This window comes from Schistocerca nitens, chromosome 3 (genome assembly GCF_023898315.1).
Source record: "Schistocerca nitens isolate TAMUIC-IGC-003100 chromosome 3, iqSchNite1.1, whole genome shotgun sequence".
Classification (NCBI taxonomy): Eukaryota; Metazoa; Arthropoda; class Insecta; order Orthoptera; family Acrididae; genus Schistocerca; species Schistocerca nitens.
In genome coordinates, this window is record NC_064616.1 from 632,629,335 (window position 1) to 632,641,724 (window position 12,390).

General features: G+C 41.4%; 1 protein-coding gene across 2 annotated transcripts in view; it reads left to right on the plus strand.

Annotated features, from left to right (window-relative positions):
* The first annotated feature begins 10,185 nt into the window (after positions 1–10,185).
* The window catches only part of LOC126248577 (uncharacterized), a 70,100-nt gene continuing 67,895 nt past the window's right edge, over positions 10,186–12,390 (plus strand). For both annotated transcript variants that reach the window (XM_049949682.1, XM_049949683.1), the window contains exon 1: positions 10,186–10,375. In XM_049949682.1, the coding sequence (XP_049805639.1) occupies positions 10,245–10,375 (131 nt within the window). In that variant the 5' untranslated portion in view covers positions 10,186–10,244. The remainder of the gene's footprint in view (positions 10,376–12,390) is intronic.

Genomic DNA, 12,390 nt, shown 5'->3' on the forward strand with positions numbered 1-12,390 from the left:
GTTTTCGTGTGACAAGGCTTAAAAGTTTAAAAAAATGTCTCCGAGCACTATGCGACTTAACTTCTGAGGCCATCAGTCGCCTAGAACTTAGAACTAATTAAACCTAACTAACCTAAGGATATCACACACATCCATGCCCGAGGCAGGATTCGAACCTGCGACCGTAGCGGTCACTCGGCTCCAGACTGTAGCGCTTAGAACCGCACGGCCACTCCGGCCGACTTAAAAGTTTAAGTCTTTACTGATTCACGTCGTTTGGGAAATTAGTTTTCCTACCTTATTGCTATTATTATTCTGTGTCGAGTTGCGTACTTTATTAACCCTCCTATCCCTACGAATTATAATACGAAAAACTACAATTTAAGAAAATGAAAACCATACAGTTCCCTCGAGATTCCAACGTGGGTTCTCTGCTTCCCAGCCAGTTACTTTGGCCGTTGCGCTCTTTTTTTTTTCATTTTGTTCGTTGTTGTTCGCGGACGCCACATGACATCCGCTGAAGTTCGTTATTGATCCCTTCACTCAGTTTTTTATTACAGAGACCAGTCAGCTCTCTGAGCGAACACGCTGAGCTTACCGTTCCGGCGTTATCAGCGCTCTCGCCGAAAAGCGTTTACCGTGTGGGTACATAAATGGCAGTAGTAAAAGTTTCTTTCCTCGATTTCTGCAAAAGTGTGCGTTTGCGAACCCCATACCTGATGATAAAATATGCTCTATTTACAATTATCTATCGATCACGCCAGTTTTCAGTCGATTGCTCATCATAACCTTTAGCGGTAATTTTCACAAAGAAGGTGTTGCAGGGAGGGGGGGGGGGGAAGGGTGTGTTGAGCCAAAATATCTCTTAGCGTCCTTCGTTTTAGGTTGTACACAAGCGACCTGCCAAATCTGAGCCGATTCGGTTGCCCATGTCTGAGGCCTTCCCTTTGTAAGGCTTCCATTCAGTCCTTTGTTGGCGTGTCTGGTTTGGCAGTTGAATATAGCAAAACGAAAACCAAAGTTTTAAATCGTACAAACATACCGTCATTTGACCATTGGACAGACTCCTGTATGGACGACATAGTAATTAGCATACCCGGCATAGAGAAACAACTGAAAGAGTTGAAAACAAATAAGTCACCAGGTTCGGATGGAATCTCAGTTCGGTTTTATGAAGAGTACTCTACGGTACTGGCTGCTTACTTAGTTTGCATTTATCGCGTATCTCTTGCTCAGCGCAAAGTCTCAAGCGACTGGGAAAAAGGTGCAGATGACTCCTATATATAAGAAGGGTAAAAGAACTGACCTGCAAAATTACCGACCAATGTCCTTCACATCGGGTTGCGGCAGAATTCTTGAACACACTTTGAGTTCGAATATATAAATTTCCATGAGACCAAAACGCTTGTGTCCATGGAGCAGCAAGGTTTTAGAAAGCATCGCTCGTGTGAAACTCAGCTTGCCTTCTCTCACATTATATACAGCGAACTATGAATGAAATGCAACAAGCAGATTCCATATTCCTAGATTTCCAAAAAGCGTTTGACACGGAGCCCCACTGCAGATCATATGGAGTAGGTTCACAGATACGTGAGTGGCTCGAAAACTTCTTATGTAATAGGACCCAGTACGTTATCCTCGACGACGAGTGTTCATCAGTGACAAGGGCATCGTCAGGAATGCCCTAGGGAAGTGTGATGGGACCGCAATTATTTTCTATACACATAAATGATCTGGCAGACAGGTAGGCAGAATTCTGCTGGGAAAGTGTCGAAGTTAAGTAATTGTAGGAAGGTACAAGATGACTTAGACAAAATTTCTAGTTGGTGAATGTATGGCAGCTGGCTCTAAATGTAGAAAAACGAAACTTAATGCGGATGAGTAGGAAGAACAAACCTGTAATGTTGGAACACAGCATTAGTAGTGTCACGCTTGCCACAGTCACATAGTTTAAATACACTGACGGAAAAAATCACAGCACCAACAAATAATTAATGTAGAGTAATGAAATTTCGGGAACACATTTGTCTAGATAACGTATTTAAGCGATTAACATTGCAAGATAATAGGTTAATGTAAGCGCAAGATAAGCCATTGCAAATGTTAGATGCTGGTACATTAATAACCGGTGTAACCGCCAGAATGTTGCATGCAAACGTGCATGCATTGTAGTGTACAAGTGCCGGATGCCAGTTTTTGGGAGAGAGTTTCATGCCATCTGACAGTAGTCATGTACAGCGGCTACATTCCTGCGAAGTCTTTCAACAATATCACACAAGGAACATCCAGTTTATCGTAAACCAATTACACGATCTCGTTCAAACTCAGTGAGGTATTGATAATGATGTCTTTGTCGCCTTAATGTCATTCTTGTTCAACATCAACTCACCACGTCTAATCTCAAAGGTAATTAACGTTTACAACAGTTACAGCGTGCATTTGAAGCAAACCTAATTTGGATCCTCATAGTGGCGTTAATAGCGCCATTCTTATGCGACTGACACGAAATTTGAATATACAGCATATTTCAGATGTAGAAACAAACCTACCAACTTTCGTTAATGTCGCACAACTCCTTCTTAGTGTTGCGATTTTTTCCCGTCATCCTCTATGGGTGCAAAGGGATATGAATTGAAACAAGCATGTGGTAGGGAAGGTGAATGGACGACTTCGGTTTTTTGGGAGAATTTTAGGAAAGTGTGGTTGGTCTGTAAAGGAGACCACGTACAGGACGCCAATACGACTTATTCTTGAGTACAGCTCCAGTGTTTGGAATCCACACCTGGTCGAACTGAAGGGGGACGTCGCAACAATTCTGAGGCGGCTGCCAGATTTTTTACTGGTAGGTTCGAACAACACAGAAGTAGGCCTAATACAGAGATCCTTTTGAAACTGTAATGGGAATTCCTGGACGGAAGGCAACGTTCTGTTCGAGGGATGCTGAATAGAAAATTTAGAGAACAGGCATTTGAAGGTGACTGCAGAACGATTCTATTGCCGCCACTGAGGGAACACGGAGGTAAGATAAGAGAAATTAGGGCATACAGATAGTCGTTTTTCCATCCGCCATTTGCAAGAGGGACAGGAAAGGAAAAGACTATTAGTGGCACATGGGAGCCTATTGCAACCCAACTACAGCACAAGTGTAAATATTTACAGTTTAATTATTTTTTTTCCACATTTCATACAAGAGGCTCCGTAAAACTTAAAACTGAAGTCGTGTGCAATAAAAAGAGATTGAAGACTGTAAAGATTGTCTTTATGAAAACTGTGTTTATGCTTAATATACACTCCTGGAAATTGAAATAAGAACACCGTGAATTCATTGTCCCAGGAAGGGGAAACTTTATTGACACATTCCTGGGGTCAGATACATCACATGATCACACTGACAGAACCACAGGCACATAGACACAGGCAACAGAGCATGCACAATGTCGGCACTAGTACAGTGTATATCCACCTTTCGCAGCAATGCAGGCTGCTATTCTCCCATGGAGACGATCGTAGAGATGCTGGATGTAGTCCTGTGGAACGGCTTGCCATGCCATTTCCACCTGGCGCCTCAGTTGGACCAGCGTTCGTGCTGGACGTGCAGACCGCGTGAGACGACGCTTCATCCAGTCCCAAACATGCTCAATGGGGGACAGATCCGGAGATCTTGCTGGCCAGGGTAGTTGACTTACACCTTCTAGAGCACGTTGGGTGGTACGGGATACACGCGGACGTGCATTGTCCTGTTGGAACAGCAAGTTCTCTTGCCGGTCTAGGAATGGTAGAACGATGGGTTCGATGACGGTTTGGATGTACCGTGCACTATTCAGTGTCCCCTCGACGATCACCAGTGGTGTACGGCCAGTGTAGGAGATCGCTCCCCACACCATGATGCCGGGTGTTGGCCCTGTGTGCCTCGGTCGTATGCAGTCCTGATTGTGGCGCTCACCTGCACGGCGCCAAACACGCATACGACCATCATTGGCACCAAGGCAGAAGCGACTCTCATCGCTGAAGACGACACGTCTCCATTCGTCCCTCCATTCACGCCTGTCGCGACACCACTGGAGGCGGGCTGCACGATGTTGGGGCGTGAGCGGAAGACGGCCTAACGGTGTGCGGGACCGTAGCCCAGCTTCATGGAGACGGTTGCGAATGGTCCTCGCCGATACCCCAGGAGCAACAGTGTCCCTAATTTGCTGGGAAGTGGCGGTGCGGTCCCCTACGGCACTGCGTAGGATCCTACGGTCTTGGCGTGCATCCGTGCGTCGCTGCGGTCCGGTCCCAGGTCGACGGGCACGTGCACCTTCCGCCGACCACTGGCGACAACATCGATGTACTGTGGAGACCTCACGCCCCACGTGTTGAGCAATTCGGCGGTACGTCCACCCGGCCTCCCGCGTGCCCACTATACGCCCTCGCTCAAAGTCCGTCAACTGCACATACGGTTCACGTCCACGCTGTCGCGGCATGCTACCAGTGTTAAAGACTGCGATGGAGCTCCGTATGCCACGGCAAACTGGCTGACACTGACGGCGGCGGTGCACAAATGCTGCGCAGCTAGCGCCATTCGACGGCCAACACCGCGGTTCCTGGTGTGTCCGCTGTGCCGTGCGTGTGATCATTGCTTGTACAGCCCTCTCGCAGTGTCCGGAGCAAGTATGGTGGGTCTGACACACCGGTGTCAATGTGTTCTTTTTTCCATTTCCAGGAGTGTATGATATGAAGGTTTTGGACAACTGTATCAATTATGATGATGTTATTGATAATTATTTCCATCAACAGCAAACATTCAACTTTAAAATGAATCCTGTTGTTGTTGTTGTTGTTGTGGCAGTCTTTGGTCTGAATACTAGTTTGATGCAGCTCTCCAGGCAACTCTATCCTGTGCAAGCCTCTTCATCTCGGAATAAGTACTACAACCTACATCTTTCTGAATTTGCTTACCGTATTCATCTCTTGGTCTCCCTCTACCAATTTCACCCCCCCCCCCTTCCTCCACTTCCCTCAAATACTAAATTGGTGATCCCTTGATGTCTCATAATGTCTCCTATCAGCCGATCCCTTCTTTTGGTTAAGTTGTATCACAAATTTCTTGGCTCTACAGTTCTATTGTGTACTTTCTCATTACTTGCATGATCGACGCATCTAATCTTCTGAATTCTTCTGTAGCGCCACATTTCGAAAGCTTCTATTCTCTTTTTATCTAAACTATAGGTCATCCATATTTCACTTCCAAACATGGCTACACTACAGACAAGTATTTTCAGAAAAGACTTCCTAACATTTAAATCTACATTCGATGTTAACAGATTTCTCTTCTTCAGAAATGCTTTTCTTGTCATTGCCAGACAACAGTTTATATCCTCTCTACTTCAGCCATCATCAATTATTTTGCTGTCTAAATACCAAAACTCATCTACTACTTTAAATGTCTCATTTCCTAATCTAATTCCTGTAGCATCACCTGATTTAATTTGAATACATTCCATTATCCTTGTTTTGTTTTGTTGATGTTCATCTTATATCCTCCTTTCAAAACACAGTGCATTCCGTTCAGCTGCTCTTCCAAGTAATATGCTGTCTCTGGCAGAACTACATTGTCATCGGCATTCTCCCTGAATTTTAATTCCTACTCCAAATTTTTCTGTGGTTTCCTTTACTGCTTGTTCAATGTACAGACTGAATAATATTGGTGATACGCTACAAACCTGCCTCACTCCGTTCTGAACCACTGCTGCCCTTTCATGTCTCTCAACTCTTATTACTGCCATCTAGTTTCTGTACAGGTCGCTCTCTGTATTTTACTCCTGTTGCCTTCATAATTTCAAATAGAGTACTCCAGTCAACATGTCAAAAACTTTCTCTAAGTCTGCAAATGCCAGAATCCGAAATGATTTTCCTTGAGGTAACCTCCTACTAGTTTTTCCATTCTTCCTTAAGAAATTCCTGTTAGTATCTTGCAGCCATGACTTATTAAAGTGATAATTTTCACACCTGTTAGCAAATCATTTATTTGAAATTGGAATTACCACATTCTTCATCAACTCTCAGGGTATTTTGCCTGTCTCATACATCTTGCACACTATAATGTAGAGTTCTGTCATGGCATGCTCTGCCAAGGCTATCAACAGTTGTGATGGAATGTCTTCTACTCTGGGGCCTTGTTTTGACTTAGGTGTTTCAGAGCTTTGTCAAATTCTTCTCACAGTATCATATCTCCCATGTCATCTTCATCTACATCCACTTCCCTTTTCTATAATATTGCTTTCAAGTTTATCTCCTTTGCATAGGCTAGCTGAGCACTTAATATTCATACAGATGCTTCTCTTTCCACCAAAGGTCTCTTCAATTTTCCTATGGATGGTACTTTTCTTCCCCTTTGTGAAATATGTTTCTAAATCCTTAAAGTTGTCCTCTAGCCATTCCTGTTTAGCCATTTTGCACATCTTGTCAATCTCATTTTTAGACATTTGTATTCCCTTTCACCTGCTTCTTTATTTCCAGTTTTCTCCTTTCATCAGTTAAATTCAATACCCATTCGTCCTCTCCTGTATTCCTTTCCCCTGTTATAGTCAACCATTTGCTGATGCTCCCTCTGAAGCTCCCAGCAACCTCTGGTTCTTTCAATTTATCCAGGTCCGATCTCCTAGATTTCTTACCTTTTTCCAATTTATTCAGTTTTAATCTACAGTTCATGACCAATAAATTGTAGTCAGAGTCCACATCTACCCGTGGAAATGTCTTAAAATTTAAAATCTTGTTCCTAAATCACTGTCTACCTATTATAATAAAATCAATCTGAAACTTTTCGGGGTCTCCGGTCTCTTGCAGGTATATAACCTTCTCTTATGATTCTTTAACCAAATGTCAGCGGTGATTAAATTATACTCTGTGCAAAACTCTATCAGGCAGCTTCCTTTTTCATTCCCTTCCCCGAGTCCATATTCACATATTATTTTCCTTTGCTTCCTTTTCATACTATCGAATTGCAGTCCCCAATCAGAATTATATTTCCGTCTCCTGTAACTATGTGAACAATTTAATTTCTCCCATCATACATTTCTTCGATCATTTCATCATCTGCGGAGCCAGTTGCTGTGTAACTAGTACTGCTGTGGAAGCCATGGGCTTCATGTCTATCTTGGCTATGATAACGTGTTCACTACTATGTTCATAATAGCTTAGCTGCATTCCTATTTTTTTATACATTATTAAACCCACTCCAGCATTACCCCTATTTGACTTTGCATTTATAACCTTGTAGTCACCTGATCAGAAGTCCTATTCCTCCTGCCACTATATGTAAATTTCTAACCTACCTGCCTGATGAAGGGATCCAACATTCCATGCTCCAATCCATAGAATCCTGGTTTTGTTTCCTGAGTAGCCTCCACTTGGGGATCTGAATGGGAGACTATTTTATCTCTGGAATATTTTACCCAAGAGGACGCCATCATCCAGTAGAGCTGCAGGTCCCTGGGAAAAATTACAGCTGTAGTTTCCCCCTACATTCAGCCGTTTGCAGTACCAGAACAGCAAGACAGTTTTGGTTGATGTTACAAGGCCAGATAAGTCAGTCATCCATACTGTTGCCCCTGCAACTATTGAAAAGGCAGCTGCTCCTCCTCAGGAACCATGTGTTTGCTGGCCTCTCAACAGATACCCCTCCATTGTGGTTGTACCTATGGTGCGGCTATGCATATCACTGAGACACACAAGCCACCCCACAGACAGATTGGAGGGGGTGGGGGTAATGAATGATAGTCCACTAAAATCTAATGTAAGGTTTTTGAGTTACATGGCACACAAATTGTCTCATTCGAAAATAATGCAAACCTTACCAATTTTCATCTGAAAACTAGTGAACATCTAAGAGCTAACTTTATGAAAGTTTTTTCACAGTACCTGAAGCGTGTAGAAGTTATTACTAATGATTTAAAAAATATATGAGATCAATTACCTCATTTTTCAGTAGATCTGGAATGGAATAGCTCATGCGCCTTGACCTGCCATCTAGTTCCACTTACCAATGTGATTTACCACTGGCATATTACCTTGGGTTGGTGTTGGCACAGTTTGGTTTGTATGAAATGGAGCTCAAGTGCATTTTATTTTTGGCTTGCTAGAAACTAATTGGGTGTCAGGAGCACTCAGTTATGGGTGTCTGATAGACTTTGCATGTTACTGGTATAAAGGTGATTGTATTGTTTATTTCTACAAACGTTTTCTCTTCGTCACTGACACTATGACAGTTCCACATTAACTTTTGTTACCATTTGAATGGCAAAAGTTGTGGTTTTTCCTCATCTGTGATAATTATTAGCCATCTTCATTCCTAATGTTCTGAGTATTGAGTTTTTTTTGTGGGAAAATTTTGATTATACTGTGTTTCTTTAAGTTTCTGGTGATCACTATTTCTTTTAAGCATTTAACTGGATTTGAAATAATAATGTGCGTTGTTTAGTGGTAAATAGCGCCATACATTTGAGATTGTTTGATATTTATATGTGGAATCGACAACTGGCTACTGTGAGAATTCAATTTGATAGATTTCTGTGTAATTCTCTTCTATGTATTTTTTCAGATGTTGAGGCCCCTATAAGCTCTGTACTGTATAGTATGGTAAACTGGGAGGTCTCTTGATTTAGATTTGTCAGTTAAGATTTTATGAGATTAATAAAGATATTTCCCTGATTGTTGTTGTACCTCTAAACCCAGGGCCACCAAACCTAACTCCCACCATAGTACCAGAATTTTCAGTAGAGACAACCTGTGTTCCAGTTCTAAATGTTGAAACAGTTTAAGACAGTTCAGCTCCAGATACTTTGCAGCCCTTATATGAATGAGCATCCTGTACTTAAACAGAACTGAAACCCCCAGAAGAAAAAAATATCTGTTCCCTCACAACTAGTGGTAGATAATCTCAAATTTTAAAAGTTTATTTTGCTCTGTGGGTATTTCCACATGTACCTGTTCGTGTGTAGAGCAATCCAACAAATGCACTGCTAATCGCTTGCACAAAGTAAATAGTGTCAGGCACCTAGGTCAGATATGATATATACCATAATGTTTTGACAGTTGGGAGGAAATTAGGTGAGCCATGTTCTTCAGTCAGATATAGTGATGTTTCTCACCCTGATAAAATATCAACAAATCTATGTGTTTCTCATCCTCACTAGCGAAATTAGAAAAATGAAGGGATCCAATAATTTTATGTGTATTAAAAACATCATCTGACTTGCTTTCCTTGCGGCTGTAATCGTGGACTGACATATAGGGATTCTGCTTCTCAAATTTAGGTAAGTATCAAAATTTAGTGGGGAAACAGTACCATAAAATTCAAAAATAGTATCACCAACATGGTGTCTACTTGAACATTGTGCATCTTCCTTGTAATTTCTTTCACAAGCCAGGACTGAGCACACAGCGAAAATCGTCTTTACGAATTTGGACATTAATAATGGTCTTTTTAATGGCTATATCCTTTGGAAGAGGGATCCTGGATGACCCACATTCAGTGGGTCAAAATCATGTGAGTGGATGTGGAGGTGGCTTACACAGCAGAGTGCCTTAACAGAACCTTTTTCCTCCATTTTGGATAACTGGCCCTGTAGGACACTCAAGGTGAAATCTCGGAATTATCCAGCAATTGAGGTGCCACGTGATATCACACTATTTCGCTCAGAAATATAAGCAATGGTTTTACCTTCACCATCGGCATCTTATTTTGGTGGATAAGCAAGTTTGCAGCATAAAACTGCGATGTACTTAATTTGTGATGGTTGCAAAGTATGTATGCTGGAAGCTAATAAATGTAAAAAATAAAATAAGGGCGACCTTGTTGCCACTCGTGTGGCATCGCGAAAGGTTACTGTGGAAACAGCCAGTCTTGTGGCTCCGCTTGAGTGACGCCACTTTTAGCTGTGCCACAAAAGGTACGGACAACGAGAGGAGCAACGTATATCGGTGCCATCTTCAGGTTGTAAGAAATGAAAGAATTTGCTTGGAAATACATAACCTCAGTTTCAATATTTTAAATTTTTCTGATCTTCAAGGGTAATCGGCCGCATTAAAACTAGTTTTCACCACACAATCTTAAACTCAAGGAGAAGAAGCGAGGGAACCTCTTTCAAAAGAGATCCTAACGTCCTTGGTTGATGCAGATGATCTGTATATATATAGATTCAAGTTCTTTGCTGTGTTTATATTTGATATGTCATTGTCGGCTTGATATGTTGGAATTGTTATGATAGTGCAGTAGACAAAAAATGGTTCGTAAAGATTCTGCAGTTCTAGAACCTGAGCAGGCTCTCATATTTGCAAAAAAACTTTTGTGCAATAAAGTGTTTTTGGGACATTATCAAGAAAGAAGATATGTGGATTCATTAAAGTCGTACAGGTGAGAATGTATTCGAGCCGACGACTCTGTGTTATGACATTTCCCACCATCGCTCATACTACCGATTCAGAAACAGTTTTTTTAATTGACAGTTGTCTTTAACCGACAATACGCATGTGAGCTACTGAAATTGTGTTGATATCAAACACAGGAGTATATGACAGTTTTCTTATCTTCCCGGAAACTGATTGCGTGTTAAGTCTCCATCGTTGTTGAGTTGACTGTGATGTTCATTGTAGGTGGTATGGACAGCCAGTGGAGATATTTTAGACGTGCTACAAGCAGGTCTGCTCTTATTGACGGAGAATGGTGATCATGATGTCATTATAGCGACGATATTCACAGGATAAATAAAGCCGTCAAGAAGTATAGGAGAGTTTTCACGCTGGAAAGAGTAGATAAGCAGTTGTTAGTATCCTACGTAGACAATGAATGGAAATCATTGAGGTCTCGTTTTATGGTCGTAGAGGAATTATGTCATACTTCAAACTAATTGTAAATGACGCTCTCGAGAAATAGCTAACGATTAAATGGCTTAAAGACAGAAAAGATACACCGCAATGTAAACCAAAATTTGCAAAATACTGAGGAAACAGAATTGTTGCACTGTCGGTTCCAAAAAGAATGCAGAAATGCTGTAAGCCAAAAATTAGTAGAAATTCTTGGGTCTATGTAAAGATTAATGCACGAAGTCTACAACAATTTCCATCGTTATGCTTCAGCGAGAGATCTCCACGAGAAGATGCTGATCCTACGCAAAATCACCAGGCGGTTCGTAGCTCCTGTTGTCACTCACTGAACAATCTGGTGTGACAATACAAGATAGCGAAAGGAAAGTTCAAGTATGTTTTTAATGAATCATTCATGCTCGATGATCGTACAGATACACCATTGTTTAACTCTCTGCGTGAAGGACGTAGAAATAGGCACTGAGAAGCAACTGAAGGAGTTGAAAACAACTATGTCACGATGTCTGGATGGAATCCTAATTCGAGAAAAATGTAAGCTAATGAGGATGAGTAGGAAAAACTGCCCTGTAACATTCAAATACAGCATTAGTAGGGTGCAGCTTAACATTGTCAATCAATTAAATATCTAGGCATAATGTTGCAGACTGATATGAAATGGAACGAGCACATCTGGTTGGTAGTAGGGAAGGTGAATGCTTGACTCCACTTTATTGGGAGTATTTTGGAAAAGAGTACTTATCCATAAAGGAGACAATGTATTGAATGTTGGTGCGAGCCATTCTTGAGTACTGTCAAAATCTCAAAACCCAAATACCCCATATTCACTATGTCAGTTAAAACACAACTGAACTACCATAAATATACAACACACAGAACATCACAATTGTTACTAAAGAATAAAATCAGAACAAAATTACTTACCAACAAAAGCCTCCAGCAATACCACCTAGGCTGGTGACACACACACACACACACACACACACACACACACACACACACACACACACATTCATATACATATCCCTGGTCTTAGCTGCTAGAACTCTGGTCAACCTCATGTTATTGCCACAAACGTGACACCTAACATATTCAGCAATAAGACCAAACATCTGCAGAAACTGTATGACAGACATCATATCATCACCCACCACAGAATGTAATGATAAATTCATGAACTTCACTGTCATGTCCATACCTAACAAATAAGAAATTGAAAAAAAAAATTAGACTTATTTCCACACAAAAAACACCAAACTAATCAGACCTAACAAAAATGCCAACCACATAAATAAAAAATGAGAAACATTAATAATTCACTGAAAACAATTCCACAACTCATGTTACTGCGCCAACTACATAAACTCAAAACCACATTAGTACGATGACAACCAAAACTCAACTGAAGCCAATATCCCATGTTAAACTCTGCACATCCACCACATGATCGCACCAGCAAATATAACAACACGACATCTACAAGGACAACCATCTCAGAAACTCCACACCATAGTAGCGTCACACAAAACACCACAATTATGTCACAGG